Source organism: Furipterus horrens, unplaced genomic scaffold, assembly GCF_987537825.1.
Source record: "Furipterus horrens unplaced genomic scaffold, mFurHor1.1.pri manual_scaffold_17, whole genome shotgun sequence".
Classification (NCBI taxonomy): Eukaryota; Metazoa; Chordata; class Mammalia; order Chiroptera; family Furipteridae; genus Furipterus; species Furipterus horrens.
The window spans coordinates 89,934,191-89,954,296 of record NW_028327187.1 but is presented as its reverse complement, the minus strand read 5'-3'; the positions used below and the strand labels follow the sequence as shown (position 1 = coordinate 89,954,296).

The window sequence follows — 20,106 nt, the reverse complement described above, 5'->3', positions numbered from 1 at the left end:
GAAACTTTCCCTTTACTTTGCTTATGGTGTCTTTGGCCAGGCATTTTCTGGCAAAGTAAGACATTTTCTAATCAATAAACCCTGGCCCTTTGATATAAAGAATTGCAGATGAAATTATCTTATAATTAAGAGAGTTTGTCATTTCAGTCATAAATAGTACACAGGAATCCAAATGAAGTGTTCCCTAAGAACACAGAAATAGAAATATTTTCTGAGAGTTAAACTACAAAATTAAAACACGTGAGTACAGATATGCAAATGATTTTAAATCATAGAAAATCTCCTACACCAGGAGTCGACTTGCTAAATGTATGAACACATTTAAAGAAAGAAATGGCCATTCTGTAGGGGGCAAGATTGAAGGAAAATTAAAAGAAAAAGGGGGGGGGGATGAGGAAGATGTTGGTATCGCCCACTCAAACACAGTCCCAGGAGAAGAGTCATGAGCAATGGACCAGGAGTGTTATCATCCCATTAGTAAGGTTATGGCAAGGATTACAGTGGGGCTGGATCTAATAGGTCTTCTCAGGCCAATGACATTAAACATTATTAAATAATGAACTGAAAGACAGCATAACAGACAGGTTAAAAGGGCGGTCGTTGAAGTTGGACTGCTGGAGTTCAATCTCTGGCTCTAGCACTTACTATATAACCTTGGATGAGCTCTCTTTCCTTTAATGAGAAACTTGGAATAATAGGAGTACGTAACTCATATTGTTGTTATGAGGACTAAATGAGTTAGTAAATGTACCTGGCCAGTAGAAAACAGTCAATGTATGTAATCCAAGTACTCAAATGCCAAAGGAAAGGCAGGGGAAATACATAAAATGGGATTGCCAGATGAATGTAAACATCAGGACTAGGAGGATACATGGTGGAAGCCGCCCTGGATCAAAGGAGGTGGGGGAAAGTAATTCATAAAGGGTAATTTAACTTTAGTTTTTGTTAATAACAGTAATGTCCAGGACAGGAATGGAACAGACCCATTCTATTTTGTGCTGGTCAGAACTATACTCTGAAACTTGAGCAAGTAGAAGATGGAAATAAGGGCACCTTGCAGGATGACAGATGAAGAAGAGTTGAAAGAATGGGATTATTTAGTCTTAAAGCAGAAGACCAAAGGAAAGACATTAGAGCAAAAATGTGTGTGTGTGTGTGTGTGTGTGGCCTCAGAGAACAAGCAGAGAGAGGATCAGTGAAGGATCGGGGTTGCAGCATGTTTCACCAGATTGTGAGAGAGGGTTTTCTAATAATGACAGATCTCAAATGGAGTAGAAAGCCAGTGAGTTATTTGCTAATAGTACTGTTTCAATATAGTTTGGATCCCCGGCAGGCTGGAAAGGTAGCAAAGCATTTCAAGCATTTAATAAAGCTTGGATGAGATGTTCTTTAGCTCCCTTTAACAGAAGTTTTGTGTTTTACAGAACAGTCAATGCCTTAATAATGAGTGGTTACCAAAAACCACCTGCATTCATGTGCCAGTGCAGCAATGCCCTCAGGGCTACTCAAATTTGTGCAGCTGGGTGGGGAGGAAGCTACTTGCCATATGTTCAATGGTCCCCAAGCAGTTTTCCTGAATCTTCTTTTGCAGCGAATTTGTCTAATGTCCCTTGCTCAGCACATAGTAGGCATTCATAAGTGTTTATCGCTTGAGAGGTTGTTTAAACTGTATCTAAAATAAGTTAGTGGATTCTGGGAGGTTTATGATATTTATGGTAGGTGTTCAGGGTTCTTTGCTTTCTTACTGGCCCCTGGCTTTGTTCTGTGTCATTAGAGTGGTCGAACAGGTTACCACATTGCATCCTGAAGTGGGGACAAGACACCTTCCCTGTAGATTTGGCTCAACAGCAGGAACTCAGACGGAAATGATCATCGCTCTGATGTGCTATGTTTTCACATTTTATGCAATGGCAAATTTCTGGACCAAAAGATCTTAATGCCTTCCATTAATACTGCTGGCCATGCTGATACAGGTGCTTTCCTATTACAGACATTTTCTTTCTACATTTTTTGTTTCTTCTACTGTTCTATCACTTGCCAAGACTTTTCTAGCACCCCCGATACCCTGCACCTCCATTGTTTTCTTTTCCGGTACTCAGCAGCACCTCTTTCTCTTCCCCAATTTATCTTTTTTCTACTTTCTCTTTTAATTGCCTTTCCCACAACTTAGTGCCCTCCTCTTTTGTGTGTCCCCTGATCCATCAGAAGCAGAAATGCTTTGTATCTGTAGAAATTCAGTTTGTACTCAGAAGAAAAAACACTGTTTCCTCTATATTAAAAACAACTTTCAGCTGGTTGCAAAGGGAACTGATGAGGTTTGCATGCATGCTCATATTCAGTTCCCCTTTGCGGCCAGTGAGACTTGAAAAACACTGGAACATACAGGGTCAGCTCTTGTGGAGACTGATTACAGAGTTCCAAATATATGTGGTAAGTAGTGAGAGAAGTCCGCTTAGTAAGTAAATGTGGGTCTCATGCTCTGATAGTTTGCATTTGTGATACTGAAAATAACAAAGCCTTGAGAAATAGGTACAACCTAGTACGATGGGGAGAAAAGCTACAAGGGGTAAACAAGACTGGTCATCTTTCTACATTAGAGCCCCCCAATCTGTGGGGTATATGTGCCAAGACCCCAGTGGATGTTTGAGACCTTGAATAGGACCCTATACATATTACATCTTTTCCTAAACATACATACCTATGATAAAATTTAATGTATAAATTAGGTGTAGTAAGAGATTAACAACAATAATAATAAAATAGAATAAAATAATGACAACATGCTGTATTAAAAGTCATGTAAACAGGGCCTCTCTCACATAACCCACCTGATAACCAAGATAGTTAACAGGCAGGGAATGTAGACAGTGTGGAGATGATAGACAAAGATGTGATTCAAAGTCCGGGGGATGGTGAGAGATTTCATCGTGCTACTGAGAAAAGCATGCAAATGACAAATAAAGGGAGAGGCTATTTACAGAGGACAAAAAGATTCATGCTACTTTCAATATACCTTTTAATATAAGAAACAATTAAAACAACCTGACAGCTCCAAGACCAACGTGGGACACGGTGGGTGTCCCTTTGCAAGTAAACTTAACTTTTCTTTTTGGAATATTACCCAAGAGATGATGGACTCTGAGGTACACATATTTTATTAATCTCCCCAAAAGAGCCAATGCACTGCACTTTGAGGAAAAAATATAAAAAGCCAGTTAGAACATTACAACTGTAAAAACATTAAAAAACACTTGATTAACATTCTCTGTAGCTCCTCCTATCCATAGGTGAAGCTTTGCCCACCTCTTGAACCTGGGCAGGAACTGTCACTTGCTTTGATCAATAAAATGTGGTGGATGTTGCATGACATCAGAACAAGACCTTAAGAGGCCTTACAGCTTCCAGTTTTGCCCTGGAACCGTGAGACCATCGTGTTGTAAATAAACCCAGGGTGAAAGATCACATGGAGAGAGATGCTCAGCCTGCACAACCACCCCAGCCGAGACATGTGAGCGAGACCACCTCAGTTGAGCTGCCAGATTACCAAGAAGCTGCATGAATGACCCCAGGTGAGTATGGCAGAAGAACTGCTCAGCTGAGCCCAGAAGAAACTGCAGAATTGAAAGTGAACACATGGTTGTTGTCATAAGCCACCAAGTCTGGAGATGGTTTGGTACGTAATAGACGAATGATGCATATAAAATATAAATGGAAAGTATGTGTGCTGTTGCTTTCTAAAAAGGTGCAACAAATTTATCGTGTGCGTGTCTAAGAGAGAGAGGGAGAGATATCACTCAAACTACTGCAGGGTGGGGAGTGGCAGGGTGTTTGAATTTAGTAATAAACTGTGTGTTCCCATACATAAAAACAAGCCTATGCTCCCCCTGATGGAGATCATGAGGCAACTGGGTAGACTGAAAATGAAGCAACCTGCATAGTTCGTTAGGCTGACAGGAGGAAATGACTACAATGGACGATAAAGGTGACTTCTCCTATATGTTCTTCATTAGTTGAAATATATTCTGAATTACATTGATTAATAGTCATTATACTTTTATTACAGCTTTTTATTATTATTTGACTTAAAAGTATGTCTCTGAGTTGCTATAATTTAAAAAAAGTTAGAGAAAAAGTTAAAATATGACAAAAGCTTTCACATACTCCAATGTCAGACTTTCTTTTTACCACTAGAATAATTATATAGTTGTGAAGGTTTCAGAAGGTGATTCTTGTGATAATCACCAGCACAAAACAAAACGAAAAAGCCCCAAAGGACATATTCTATTAAAGGCACATGAATGGCACTGGTTTTCATCTTAAGGACAGAAGTCCAATATCTGTACAATTACTTATATTCTACAACATCTAAAGTGTCTTTCAGCTACTAAAATGAGGAATTTCATCATTTTGTTAGAGCTTTAAAAAACTAAACTTTTAAATTGTTTTAAGTTGCTGGTTGGAAAATAGTACAATGCAGGCAACTTAATACTTCAGCCTTTAATAGCAAGAGGTTTAACCAGGGCTGGTAGTGCAGTGCCCTCTGCTGGACAAAGCACTACCAAAGAAATGAGTCTCAGAGACTTTTTCTGGGTTAAAATTTAACTGGTTTCTTTCCAATTTTCTCTACCAGATATTTCTGGACATATGGAACTCCAGAGAACTTGTATTTCCTTTATTCAATTCCTTATTTGCAAATTTATTAAAACAATACATTTTAGGCTGGTTTTTGATGGAGGAAAGGGAAGAAGAGACAACATGGCACTATTAGAAACTATGCCATGGATACTGCAGTTTGAGAAATAGTGCAAATACCAAGGCTTGCTTAGATGCCTTAAAGTGACTACTTCAAGTCTAATATATCTCCATCCATCAAAAGATTACCAAGATGCAACCATCAACATGGAGCTGATTTAGGCAAGGATCATCAGTGAGTGCTAAAATCCATCGGGCAAAAGGGAAACAAAGTATTCAGAATCTCAAAATATGACCCTCACATTACTTATCAATTACAAAGAGGAAAAAGTACATTTACAGAACTGAATACATTTTCATATTTAAAACTAGAAACAAGTATATAACACATTTTTGGTTACTGGGGATACTTAGTCATCTTAATCCAGAACAATAAACCAGATTCTAGTAGCAGCTAAGAATATGGGCTCTGAAATCAGACTACCTGGGTTCAAATCTAGGCCCTACAATATACCAGTTACATCATCACTGGCAAGTTATTCATCTTCCATGGACTTAAATCTTCTCATCCAGAAAATGATAGCAATAATAGTATCTATCTCAAAGATATTTTTAAATTAAATGAGTTTATATAAAAACACTTCAGTGTCTGTCATGTACTATTATGATTATAAATTTTCTAAAAGCAATTCTCAGAAAGCTTGTTAGTTCAATACCGGGGGATCTTAAGAAGAAAAAATGAATATGGACACTAATAGGTGCAGGAGGTAAGAACTCATACACCAAACTCTTCCTCATCTTCTTTTGCCATTTCTCTCTCTCTTTTCACCTTGAATAAGGACAGGAAGTGACATGGAATGGGGGCCTTAACCTCAAGACAATTTTATTTAGAAATGCAAAAGAGGTGGTTGGTAATATTATAAAATGGCCAGGTATATATGATACAGGATACCTTTCTAATTCTCTTTAACTTCATTGTAATTCAAGTGATTGTTTCCCAGCATACAGGTGTATAGAGTTTGTATCTGTGGCGATATGATGGCCTAAATTATTTTTAGAATTCTATCACCAAATGCTTCATTTTCAGAAAACTTTACTTTTTGGCTTTTAAAAAAAACCTGTAAAAAAAAAAAAAGAAAGAAAGAAAGGTAGGCTCTGAAGCATAACATAAACCAAATTTGACTGGCTCAAAGATGGTGAAATTCAAAATTTGCCTGTTCTCAAAATTTTTTTTTCTTCTCTTCCCTAAGCCTGCTAATTTCTCATCTGCTTTCCAGCTGCTGCCTCTGAGGTCATTCCAATTCTTATGACTTCCACCAACACTGCTACAGTGTTTCTGTGGTGTGCATTTCTGGAAGACAATGTCTATCCAGTGCATTCAAGCCTGTATTGAAAAGTCAAAAGCCAAAGGTGAAGTGAATATTGATTAGCAGGCCCATTTAAAGTTTTGTCATTAGACCTTTCTTACAAAGCTAATCATTCTTCTGTACTGTTATATATTTCCAAACTTTGGGCTGCAATTTCTGCTGTTTTTAATAGGTCCTGAGGGAAATACTCCAATGGTGTGCTGAGAAACCAGCTCTTAGAAGTAGAGGTTCTTCTTCACACCCTGATTAAGGGCGGATGGCCATGATTACAGCTGCTCGGGGTAGGTGGTGAGGGTCTGAGAGCCGTGCAACTGGAGATAGGACTGTGGCCAGACACCACATCCTGAAGAGAGCAGGGGGCTCAGTGAGCCTTGAACAAACCACAAGTTTGAGTAACAGGTCTGTGCTTCACTCCTAAAGGCAACCACTGGCTTAGGTGTGCATTGAACTGGAGAAAGAAGGGCTTCTACTGCCCTCCCCCCTTTTGGAGAAATAATCATCCTTTGAATGTGATGCTCTAATGTGGGCTACATAAGGCACGTCTCCTCTTCCTGCACACTGGCCTCCCAATCCCCTGAGCTCCTGACTGGTCAGAGAGAGTATGGAAAAGGCCAACCGTGATCAGTTTAGACACTAGCTTGGATGGCCTAAAATAACTGTCTAGTTGAAGCACAAAGGTTCAGGGGTAACCGAGTTGTGCTGTGTCTTCTGGGTTCTGGATCTGAGGGCAGTTAGTAGGGGACACTAATCTTAATCCCAATAATCCATGTGCATCAGGAAAGCTCTCATGCATCCCCGCTGTGTATAGGTCACCATGGATTGTCAAAATAAATCACCACATGACTATCCTTTGAACCACTCTTACTGCACCACTCCAAATGAATTTAGGAGTCAGAATAAAAAACACAGTTGAGACACACAAATATCTCAAAGCAGGAAACTTAGCATAAAGCAGGACTTATATTTTGGGGAACTGCTCTAACACTTCAAGGAGTAAATTATAAGGGTCAGAGCAGAACACCTAGGGGGATCAGTAATTGGTAGATAATATAGGAAGTAATGAGAAATGTCAGGCAAGAGCATTTGAACTTGTATAACAAAAGCAGAACTTTGGAGAGGAGATGGATGGGAAAGATGTATGAGAAAAAAAGAAAACTACAGGTGACCTGGATGTGAAAAGTCCAAGGGGCCATTTTTACAGAGAACTTGCAATTCTCGAAATTTTTGCCCCATGAGTTATATTTTTATTAATCTAGTATTCTCTGATATTTATGCCTTTCTACTGATTGCAATATTTCCTAGTGTCTTAGCTAAATATAAATAAAAACCATCTCATAACTTCAATTTGGGAACTCAAAATCACCTAAATCATAAAGAATTTATACTGATACTGATGGGATAAAAATTAGCTAAATGAAGTCCCAAATTTTCAGACAGAAAAATTGGGCTTGATTTCTTCCATAGTCAATTCTGCTACTTGAGAGCCTAGAACAGGAAACCCTGTCTGAATTAAGTCAAAATAATTCAAAACTTGATCCCAGTTCACTTACCATAAGTATCATAAGGGACCCTTACTGACCCGAGAAAGACCAGTAATTTCTGCTTTCTAAGGTAGAGGGTAAGGTTGAAAATGAAACAGACATGCTTTAAAGTCAATTTACTAGTTTTGTCACCCTGGGCATGCTATTTAACCTCTTTGAGGCTCAATTTCCTCACGTGTAAAACGGGACCACCGTCACCCATCGCTAGGGTTCTTACACACTTCTCGCAGTACCAGCACAGAATTGTTGTTCTCTGTGAGTTCTCTTCTCTTTTCTTTCAGCTCCTTGGGCATTTCAGAACCACTCTGATGCAGTGTTTTCTCCTTTTTCTAACTCAGAGACACTTGAAGTCTGTGCCACACATCCCATATTAACTGGAATTCTTGGCTTCAAGCTTCCAGAGACCCTAAATTAGCTTGCAGCTAATATACTTCTTCTGTGACCACCACATGCCACTAGAAACATAGTAGGAACTCCAATAAATATTTGTTAAATGAATTGCACTGTTTAAGAAAAATAGAAAGCACTAAAAATCAACATAGAGAAAAAAATGCAAAAGTTGTACCTATTTAGGTATTCCTGTTTGATAAATTATCAGTTTTCTGACAATTATTTCAAGGAGTACTTCTGACTCTTCCTCAGTTCAATGGTTGATTGACATCTGTGGTAGCCAGCTTCCAAGATGGCTCTCAATAATCATCACATCCTGATATTTACCCCTCCCACACTAGCTCTGTGTGACCAACAGAATACTGCAAAAGTGACAGCGTTGACTTCAAAAGCTTTTTAAAAAAAAATATTTATTTATTTATTTTTAGAGAGAGAGGAAAGGAGAAAGAGAGGGAGAGAAACATCACTGTGTGATTGCCTCTCACTCGTGCCCCCAACGCCTCTCACTTGTGCCCCCAACTGGGGACCTGATGTGCAACCTAGTCATTTGCCCTGACTGGGAATCGAACCAGCGACACTTGGCTCACAGGCTGAAGCTCAACCCACTGAGCCACAGCAGCCAGGGCTAAAAGCTATTTTTTTAAAGGCACTGCAGCTATGGCTTTGTTCTCTTGAATCACTTGCTCTGGGAGGAACCAGCCACCATGCTGTGAGGACAGATGGCTGTGTGACCTTGGGCAACTGATGTGACCTTTTTGACATTCAGTTTTCCTCTCCTTAATTTTTTTATCCTCACCTGAGGACATTTTTCATTGCTTTTAGAGAGAGAGGAAGAGAGAGAGGAAGAGAGAGAGAGAGAGAGAGAGACAGACAGACAGAGACAACGATGTAAGAGAGAAACATCATCGGTTGCCTTTTCATATGCGCCCTGACTGGGGATGGAACCCATGACCTTTTGGTCTGTGGGATGATGCTCCAACCAACTGAGCCACACTGGCCAGGGCAGTTTTCCTCACCTTTATAATGAAGATATTTATTTCACAGGGTATTGTGAAGATTAAATTAGACATGTACATGGCAGGAGGCCTGACATATAATAAGCCTTCATTAAATGTGGCTAATACTGGTAGTGGTGGTCTTGCATGAATTTGGTCATGTCCAAAATGTCCACAGAGACATCTGGTCTACACCAAACCCATCTACCTAACCCCACATGCCATGACCAGCTGGGCTACTGAGGTTAGAAAGGTTATTATCAGCTGTACAGTCCCAACACAATTATTGGACCAATAAAATATGATATTATTTTTAATGCATCAATCCTATAAACCAAAAGTATAAATAAACATTGTGGGTTGTTTGAACCCAGGGATATTACTTAAGTGTGGATGTTTCTGACACGACCAAATTTCAAGGACCATCTGGCATGGACCAAGTGTCTCTGGATGTTTTGGACAGGACCAATTGTCTGCTAATTAGTGGTGGTGGTGGTGACAGAAGCTACAGAAGCAGGGATTGGATGTGAAATGTGAAGGAAAGAAGAGAATCAAAGCTGATTCCTAGGTTTTTCGTTAGAATAACTAAAGAAGTGGTGGTATCTTCTACTGGGTTCGGGGACAATGGAGGAAAAGTTGTGGAGAACAAGGGCATTCTTTTTCTTGGGCCAAAGGTACAAAGCCTCAAACAGGTAATATTAAAATTATCTTTCAATTACTTATAGACAGCACTCCATTCTTCTCTAAATTACTTCAAACTGGTTTTTTTTTTTTTTTTTTTTTTTTTTTTTTGTTCTAAGTAATTCCTTCCTGGAACATGAAAAATTGTTGAAGTAAAAATGACACAAATCCCAGAGGACAAATTACTCTGCCATTGATGGCCATGTAACCCTGGATGAATCACTGCTTTTAATTAAATGATGGCAAGCATTGCAGAGATGAACAACAGCAAACAAAATCCAGACACTAAGGTGGTTCTCACTTTGGTTTAGAGAGAAATATTAGCAAACATTTGGGAAGACCTATGCAATCAACATGAAATAGGTAAGCATCGGGGATTGAAAAATGGCAAAGTATTATTAATTTTAAATGAAGACTTACTGATAAAAGTACTCAGACTTGATGAAATTAGATTTATGTTCCCATTCTCAGACTCCCAATAGTTTAACTTCCCAAGAGAGGGTGATGTGTAATGCAGGTCTGGCTCCCCAGCTGTACACACTTAACTTTCACTTAGTTACTAGTTCAGACTAGTTAAACAATTTTATACATAAAATTGGTTCCACAATTCTTTATATTGTAATATAACTATTTATTTTATCTGAAGCATATTTGGTCTCCCAAGTCTAGCACTTTCCAGAATTCCCCAAATCTATTACGAAATGCTCCAAACCAACTTTAAATCTGAATGGAGGCAGCACAGGGCAATTCAAACTAGAATGGGTTAGTTCTTAGTAACCAAGTTGGGACTGAAACCCCTGGGTGCTGTCTGTGCTTAGTGTGCTGTGCTGGGCCTCACTTCTTCTTCTTTTTTAAAAAAGATTTTATTTATTTATTTTTAGAGAGAGCGGAAAGGAGGGAGAAAGAAAGGGAGAGAAATATCAGTTCATGGTTGCCTCTTGCATGCCCCCAGCTGGGGACCTGGCCCACAACCCAGGCATGTGCCCTGACTGGGAATCTAACCAGGACCCTTTGGTTCGGAGGCCGGCACTCAATCCACTGAGCAACACCAGCCAGGGATGGGCTTCACATCTTTTTCCTTAACACAAAGGGTTTATACTCATAGGTGATCATGAAGGTCTATTCCAGCTCTATGATATTTGATTCTAGTAAGCTTCTGTAGGTAGGAAAACACTGAGTTTTGGTTCCTTTTATTCTTAACAAAGATGAATTGCAAATAAGACATCCACAGAAATGACACAGATGAGTTTGTAACATCTTATTGGGTTGATATGGAGTGGTGCCCTCTACCACTGTGTTGTATAAAACTAACTAGCCATGGGGATTAAACCTTTGAACTTCAATCAAACATGCTAATAAAGCTAACTGAGGTGTAGCTGGGTCATAAAGGTCATAAGATAATCACATGGAAGTCCAGTATATATATGGTCCACCAACTTCCTCCCATTACAGAAATAGAGAAATAAGGGTTTTTGGGTGTGTGTGTGTGGGAAGGTAGTTGCTACATTTACTACAACTATTGAATTTCTACAATACTGTTTAATTTCCTTTTTTTCTTACCACTGTTGTTGGTGTCATGCAAGAATCTGTTCACACTGATAAAAACTGAAGGATACGGAAAGAGTGATGATCAGAGAATTTTAAGTCTGAAGTTTAGCATTACTGCCCTGAACAACAGAGCCTTGGTTGGCGTAAACTACTTGTACAGGTAAGAGTGATCACTTACTTTTAGCTTAAAAGCCAGCTCTGTAAAAATTCTAACAGAACTAAATTGTCTAAATTTTGAAAACAAATCAAGAAAGGTAGTCAGTGTATTAATTATGTAGATAACCATTAGTAACTGAAGTTAAAAGTTGTAGAACTTTTCTCATTTGTCACATTAGCAGAGACACAATGTGTGCATGACTCAAGACAGACACAATACTGAGGGGAATTCAGACTCATAGACATTTTCTGAAGAGCAATTTTGTATATATAACATGTGATTTTAATTTGATTTCTTAAGCTTTATAGTATTTTCCAAATTTTATAATCAAAGTTTATTTTTAAAGGAGAGGTACATAGTAAATACAAGTTTGATATCTAGGAAGCTAAAGATGTGAACTAGTTGTCATTTGTTATGTTGAAGTTCTACGGAGTCTCAAGTGCTATCTGTCTGATAATGTTGGAATCTGTGAAAATCTTTTTATTTTTACCTCCCTTCTTTTCTGAAACATTTGCTAGTGTAAAGTAGAAAAAAGCAAGGCAATGGTAATGAGTGATGAGATATCAGATGCTGAATGAAGTGGTCTACTTAAAAAAAGGAGTACTATCTATTAATACAGAAATACTATTACATTTATAGATTTTAGCATATAATGTATTATCGACACAAATTTTTCTTAAGAAATACAGTAAACTGGCTTATTTTACTTTTTGGTTGACTGATTTGTTACAGTTGAGGTTTTATATTGTATATTTACAACTATATCCACACTAACTGCAACCAGGTTCTAATGTACCAGGTTGCAGTGGATTCAAATACACTGACTTTGAAGCACATGGACTATTTTACAAATAAAAATTGCAAATAAATAAAATAAAATGACAAAGACACTGGTAGACATTAAATAAGGGTCACAGTATTTGAACCTAGAGACACTGCACAGCCCTCAATCTTTCAAGTCTTTAGGTGGGTATAGTTTGGTTTAAAAATATTTCAAAATTGTAATAGGGATTTTTTTCAAATATACTATTTCTGTAATCTAAGAGGTAAAAATACAACCATGATTCTGAAGAGGGATAGAGAGTAAATAGCCCTGAGGGGTTAGGGGAATATAAGAAGGTCAGAAGTCAGTGTATGGTAAACATTTTGTGTTTATCAAAAAAAGAGGATATGATTATAAAATTAAGACTGAGAATCCACACTCCTTATTATAAAAGAGTGAAGAATGTGGTACCTAGAAAGTTATGGTGAAAAACAAAGAAGTGCCACACATTCTGAATAGAGCTCATGATTCTTTTTTTTTTTTTTTAAAGTATATTTTATTGATTATGCTGTTACAGTAGAGCTCATGATTCTTAATTTGACCAGAATCCAATAACTTTTATTATTTCCACTTGAAAGAAATGAGGATATGAGAAAAATAAGAATGAAAAGCAGGTTGTATGTGACTCTTCAACACTTCACACGTACCCTTTGGAGAAATATTTAAAAATAGGACATAAAAAAGCAAAAACCACACTCACATTTATGTTGTGATTAAAATAGTTTCTAAAAAACACATACTCTGAAAAACCAAAAGAGTCAATTACACACGAAGACACATGAGGGCGCTCTAACCAACAAGCACAGCGATTACAGTTTTGACATAGAATTTTAAACTTTTTATTTAAGCATGATAACTTAGCATTAAATATTTGAAATAAAAATTACTGATGACTGTTGGTAAAGACCCTTGGATTTTAGCGTTTATCCTTGGTTACTAAAGTTTCCTTCTGTTCAATTTAGGGTTCTGCTTGAGTATTTGTTTATGTGGAATTAAGTTTACTTCTGAAATATGAAACGAGACTCTTCTAATTGTGTTAATTATGGAGAAGTGCTTTGACCTAGCTATAAAAAAACACCATTTTGAAAAATATTTATGTGCAGTTAAGCTGATAATTAAAAATCAGTCTTCTCTCCATTAATGTGGCCACAAAACGCTTTTGCAACACTTTCCGTTGGCCAGTATGTATTGCTTGCATGTGTCTTAAAATTTTTAAAATTATCTTCATAGGCAAAAATTAACTGTTATTTACAAATTGCTTTACAATCTAAGAATTATAAATTCCTCTAGTATAAAATGATAAAACTCAGGCATTTAACTATTTGTATCAAATTTTGTTTTTTAGACAAAGGCACTTTACACAATAATCAACTTTTTGCTTTTATTTCACCTGGACAATTGTGATCAGAAAAGGTGAGAAGGCATTTATTTGTACTTTCCTTTTCCATCCAATACACTTATGTTACTATTTTATTCACTGCTTTAAAAATATTCAGCTTAAATATCATCTATAACTTTAATATTAAATATCTGCAATTCTGTTCTAGCTCCTGTGACAAAATTCAAGAAAATCTGATATCCATGAGTAACAACTCAACATGTATTCACCCACCCATGATCTCTTCCAAGGCTTTACCAATCCTTTATTTCTTCCTTTGTATAATTGGTCTCTTTGGAAATTCTCTCTCTCAATGGGTATTTTTAGCTAAAATAAGTAAAAAAACATCAACTCACATCTACCTAGCACATCTTGTGAGCGCAAACTTACTTGTGTGCAGTGCTATGCCTTTCATGGGTATGTATTTCCTCAAAGGTCTTCAATGGGAATATCGATCAACAGAATGCAGGGTGGTCAATTTTTTTGGAACTCTATCCATGCATGTAAGTATGTTTGTCAGCCTCTTAATTTTAAGTTGCATTGCTATAAGCCGCTATGCCACCTTAATGAAAAAGGATTCCATACCAGAGACCACATCGTGCTATGAGAAAATATTTTATGGCCATTTACTGAAAAAATTCCGCCAGCCCAACTTTGCTAAAAAACTGTGTGTTTACATATGGGGAGTTGTACTAGGCTTAATTGTTCCAGTTATCATTTACTACTCAGCTGTAGAGGTTATAGAAGGAGAAGAGAGCCTGTGCTATAACCGGAAGATGGAACTAGGAGCCATGATCTCTCAGATTGCAGGCCTCATTGGAACCACATTTATTGGGTTTTCATTTTTAGTCGTACTAACATCATACTACTCTTTTGTCAGTCATCTGAGAAAAATAAGAACCTGTACATCCATTACGGAGAAAGATTTGACTTTCAGTTCCGTGAGAAAGCATCTTTTGGTCATCCAGATTCTACTAATAGTTTGTTTCCTTCCATATACCATTTTTAAACCCATTTTTTATGTTCTACACCGAAGATGTAACTGTGAGGAACTGAATTATTTAATTGAGATAAAAAACATCCTGACCTGTCTTGCATCAGCCAGAAGTAGCACAGACCCCATTATATTTCTTTTTTTAGATAAAACGTTCAAGAAGACAGTATATAATCTCTTTAAAAAATCTGATTCAACACATATACAACCCTACAGTTGACCTCTGAATGGAAAACACCACCACATAGAAAAGTGTTCATATGACTCTATTGGGGACACTAAACTACATGTTCAACAGGTCACAGCTTGGCTTGATAACAAGTACTGAGAAAACCTCTTTGGTTTAAAAAACAAATAATCAAAAAAGTTACTTTACAGTTCCACTTATACTGAAGGTTGAGATGGAAGAGACTGAACAGAGGCTGAACTGAAGCATCTTGAAAGGATCCTGCTGCATATGAAATCAAGAGACCATTTTCTATTTAAACTCAGCTGTGGATGATTCTATTCAGAACACAGTATTTCGTGACTGTAGGATAAAGAAGCAAATGGTGTGTGACTTTTCTGCTTTGTAGTAGTTAGAATACAAGGATCAATCTATGGATAGTGTTTTGTTGGTAACTTTAAGAGTGAGTAAAAAAAAAGTGAATGTGAAATATCTTCACTTAAAGTCCTAAGTGTATGAATGATAGAGTGTAAAAATCCAAGGTTTTATAAGCACAGTATTTATTTGGTATAATATAGCTCATATTACTAGGAGAAGCAATAGTCATTGATTCTGGTGTTTGTTAAACAGATATTATTTATAAATATGCTTAAATATTTAGATTAGGCTCTGTCAAAATAAAAAGTTAATACAATGTCATTGTATGTCAAGCTCTATCACATTTAGCATATTTTCCTATGCAGTTAAAATAAAGTTGTTATTAATGACAAACAGTACTTGGAATGTAGATATGTTTGATTAATTTTTGTGAAATAAATGAATGAATGATAAAGCAGTATGATAGCATCATTGTTGAGAGATTGGTCTGTGGAGTTAAGAGTTCCTGAGTTCAATCCTAGTTCCATCTCTTATTTAGCTGGACAGTTGTAGGCAATTTACCCTCTTTAACTGTTAACTTCTTCATTTGTGGAACAGAAAAATATTATATAATTCATAGGTACTATTATTAAATCAGATTATGTTACTGTTATGAGTGGCTACCATTTACTAAGCATTTGTTGTGTGCCAGACATTCCTTTTCTATGCCTTACATGTATTATTTTAATGATCACAACCTTAAAGTATGTCAATTTAATGATGAAAAACTGAAGCCTGGATTTTCTCCAATATCTAAGTAAATATTTAAAGAGCAAGTATTTCTTAATGATTATTTCTTTCTTCCATGTAATCTTGTCAGACAAATGATGGCGACTGTATTCTGTATCATATACATTATAATTATTATTTTTTAAAAATATATGTTTTATCTTCCCAAAGAGATCACAAGCACCTTTGGAGCTACAGTCTGTTTGTACTCCTGTGGTACTTGCATTCTCTGCTCAGATAAGAACCAAACAAAAAAAAGTTGAATGAAAATGAAATTGAATAAATATTAATTGTAACTTGTTATTTAGAGACTGCTTAAAGATTCATTTATCCTCTACATCAGCGGTTCTCAACCTGTGGGTCGCGACCCCTTTGGGGGTTGAACGACCCTTTCACTGGGGTCACCCAAGACCATCGGAAAACACATATATAATTACATATTGTTTTTGTGACTAATCACTATGCTTTAATTATGTTCAATTTGTAACAATGAAAATACATCCTGCGTATCAGACATTCACATTACGATTCATAAGAGTAGCAAAATTACAGTTATGAAGTAGCAATGAAAATAATTTTATGGTTTGGGGGTCACCACAACATGAGGAACTGCATTAAAGGGTTGTGGCATTAGGAAGGTTGAGAACCGGTGCGCTACATGGTCATTTCTTAAGGGCTCAAAAAGAAGTTTCAAGTAAGTTCACAAAGCACTTTCAAGCCTTTAAACTCACAGCATGTTTTGTTCCTGAATTAAAAATGTAGAAACAATTCACTGTACAGATTCCCCAAGGGCCATGCGATCAATATCACTAGAGGTTTTCCCAACGTGTCTGCATTTTAATTTAAAAAGAATAGAAAGCAAACAGTAAATGTTTCTTTTCCCTCCTTTCTGACTTCAATGTTTAATTGAGAGAAGAAAATGTTCAGAGAAAAGTCTGAAAAAACACGTTGGCTTCAAATATTTACAGTAGCAATTCTTTATAGTAGCAATCTGATTTCTGGCTGATTGACTCCCACAGACAAAGGCACACCTGGGAACTCCAGGTGACTCCCTGCTTGCTGGCTGTAAACAGAGGTGTCCAAGCTAGTAACCTCATAGACATGAGAATCATAGAACAGCTCAAAGCTGACCAGGGGAGTTCCTAAGACATGCAGCTTTTCTACAGGTGTACCAGTAGTTTTATTCTTAAGCAAGTTACAGAATTAAAAATATTATTAAAAAAGCCATTTTTTACATTGCTGCTACTTTAAATAAGATAGAAAAGATATTGCCAAAACAGTTTCCTACATTTAAAAAGGGCAGAAATAGAGTTATGCAATTTATCTGTAAGTTGCTCATTCTGACAGAAAACTCATTTAATTGTCTGCACTGAGCTTATTAAACTCGGCATGTTTATCTTTACACCGTACATGCTTTCCTAAACAGGTAATTGTAAATCATGTTGAATTTTATGTGTAACTGAAGAACTGGCTATTGAATGTCATGGAAAATATTTTATATGAAATACCACTTTCTAAATTTACCCTAAATTTAAAGTGTAGATTTCAGGAAAACAGTGTTTTTAATGTGCCTGTGAGTTATAGTCAAACATTTTCAGAACCCCCAAATTTTTATTCAGGGCAACAAGCTTATATCTTAAAACAGGCCATGACAAATGCTTTATTCCCCTATTATTCTTTCCATAGACATACCCCTCATTAAGGCAAGCTTTCCAACTGTTAATCAGGAGCACAAACCATTAAGGTTAGACAAGCAAAATTAAGAAAAGACTACTCAATCTGGAAGTGAGTTTCTACTCCCTGGGAAGAAGAGAAGGATGTCCACCCTGTTCTGATTTGGTAAGGACTCCCACAGATTTTCCCCTGGCCCTGCCGTGTGCAAGGTGGGAGATGCTGTTGTATGAACAAATGTGAGAAGGTAAGCTGCAAGGAAATCTTGCTTGGCAAAACACAAAGGGAGCACAGAGGGACACTGGTCATGTACCAAGCATTTCAATTACGCAGCCGAACGCCATGGACCTTCCTCAGACTACCCCCAAATTCAAACGAATTGATATCAGAGGGAAGAGTTACTATAGCTAGAAGGGTTACACATATGAGAGAAAAACAGGCTTTGGCTATATCATACATGCTTGCTGTCCCTGGCTCCGAAGATGCAGAGCAGTGAAAGGCTTCACATCTAATAAGTAAAAGAAACAGTGATTTTTTTTCTTTAAAAATCAAGGAGTTGATTTTTTTTTAAAAGGTGGGGTGGGAAAAGAGAAGCACAGCAGTAAAACATACAAGATAATTTTAAGGTGATCTTGTAATTCATGAGGTTTTTCAAAGTACAATTATTAAAACCCCACATGAGAGCTGAATGAAATGCACATTATGCTCAACAACCTTCCAAAAGTAATGCAGAAGCTTAACCAGTATGCTTTTTATAATAAAGAACAAAATAAGTCAGTTTTCATTTTAATGAAAGTTTCAATTTCTTTATAGAACACGAGGGATTCTGGGGAGCTGTGGTAATAGATGTAAAAGAAACGTCAGCATATGATCTCACCTATAACAGGAACCTGATAAACAAAACAAACAAGCAAAATAGAACCAGGGGCATGGAAACATGGAACAGACTGACAGTGACGGGGGGTGGGGGGAGAAGTGGGCAAAGAAGGGGAAGGGTCTCATCAAGGAACAGGTATAAATGACCCATGGACATGGACAACAGAATAGGGATTGACTGTGGTGAGGGAGGCAGGGGAGAGCAATGAGGGAAAAATTGGGACAACGGTCAAAGAACACCAGTAAAATAAAATAAAAGAGAAACGTCAGCAACCAAGAGCAATAGAGGAAGGAACACTGTAAGAAATCCACAATACTATGGCAACCAGTATATGATGAACACCCGTTTATAATAAAGTCTGGCCTAGAGCAGGTGAAAGGAGAACTGAGACCAGAAGGGGACCAAAGAGCAGCCAGGCGTGTTAATGGGTTAGTGAGGAAAACCATTTAAGGGAAGCACACACAGAAATGCTGGGCTGAGGCTTCTGGTTGGGTCTGTGTGGCTGGGGATTTTGCCCAGTTCTCAGAACTAAAACCTGAGTTCCCAAACCTCCTGGACACAGGCCCCACCTGGAATAGAAAGTGATTGTGATAGCAGACTGCATTCATAGAAGCTGCTGAACTTCAACTTTAGTTATTTAAATTGTGCATTAGTAGGTCAGACCCACAGAAAGGGGTGAAGACTGCTTGTCTCCCCACACCCCCGTGATGCACTGTGAAGCTGTTTCCAGGAGTTAGGAGAGACAAGAGAGCTCCTCCAACAGTGCTTAACAGAGCCAATGCAGGCAGGAAAGGAGCCAGGAGTTGCATTTAACTTGACAGCTGTACCATTTCTTTCTACAGTACTTCTAATTTAGGGGTGAGGGAAAGAAAAGAGAAAAACACTGAAACACAATGAAAGTTTTCATATCCTTCACAAGAAAAAGGAATAAAAGGGAAGAAGGTGACAGAAGAAACAGGAATTTGCATGCATGTGTTAATATATACCTGTAGGGAGGCAAAGCCTGAAAAAGATAATTACATTATGATTGAGTCTTCCCCAGGTGTGATTTTTGTGCCCCAGGGGACATATGACAATGTCTGGAGACATTTCTGATTGTCATAACTGGGGGAAAGGCTATTGGCATCTGGTGGGTAGAAGCTAGGTAGAGGCAAAAATACACAGGACAGACTCCTACAACAAAGTACCCAAGGCCAAAGTGTCACTAGGGCAGCTGCTGGGAGACCCTGTACTATGATAACATACTTCCCTAAATTTCAAAGGCTTATACAATTCATTTCCCCCCCAATCTCATGGGAAACTGCTTCTCCAAAGCAATCCACTTCCACTACAAGTTACGTGGCATCATAAACTCAATACTAACTTGATGTAACAAAAATTTTTATTCCATTATGAGAATTTCAAAAAGAAATGCCTACTGTGTAAAGACAAAAAGAATTATTAATCAATATAATGCTGAGATCTTTGGGAAACCTAATGCTTTGGATCAATGCCAAGAATTATGAGAAAGTGGGGAGGGGGAAAGAGAGGGAGAGAGAGAAGAAAGGAGTGAGAGACTGAAAATATTCTTGGCTAGATGTAACAGATGATTAAATAATCTAAATTTTTCTAAAAGGAATGAAACATTGTTCTTCTATTTTCTTTACTAAGTATAAACAAAGAAAAATTTCATAAAAACGT

General features: G+C 37.4%; 2 protein-coding genes across 11 annotated transcripts in view; one reads left to right on the top strand and one right to left on the bottom strand.

Moving 5' to 3' along the window:
- Positions 1-20,106, bottom strand: part of CASK (calcium/calmodulin dependent serine protein kinase) — a 419,618-nt gene that overhangs the window by 176,295 nt on the left and 223,217 nt on the right. The gene's annotated exons all lie outside the window — the stretch shown is intronic.
- On the top strand, positions 13,754-15,344 carry GPR82 (G protein-coupled receptor 82). The gene has a single exon (XM_090264794.1). It carries the CDS (start codon positions 13,776-13,778, stop codon positions 14,784-14,786), a length of 1,011 nt encoding a protein of 336 aa, XP_090120920.1. The 5' UTR covers positions 13,754-13,775; the 3' UTR covers positions 14,787-15,344.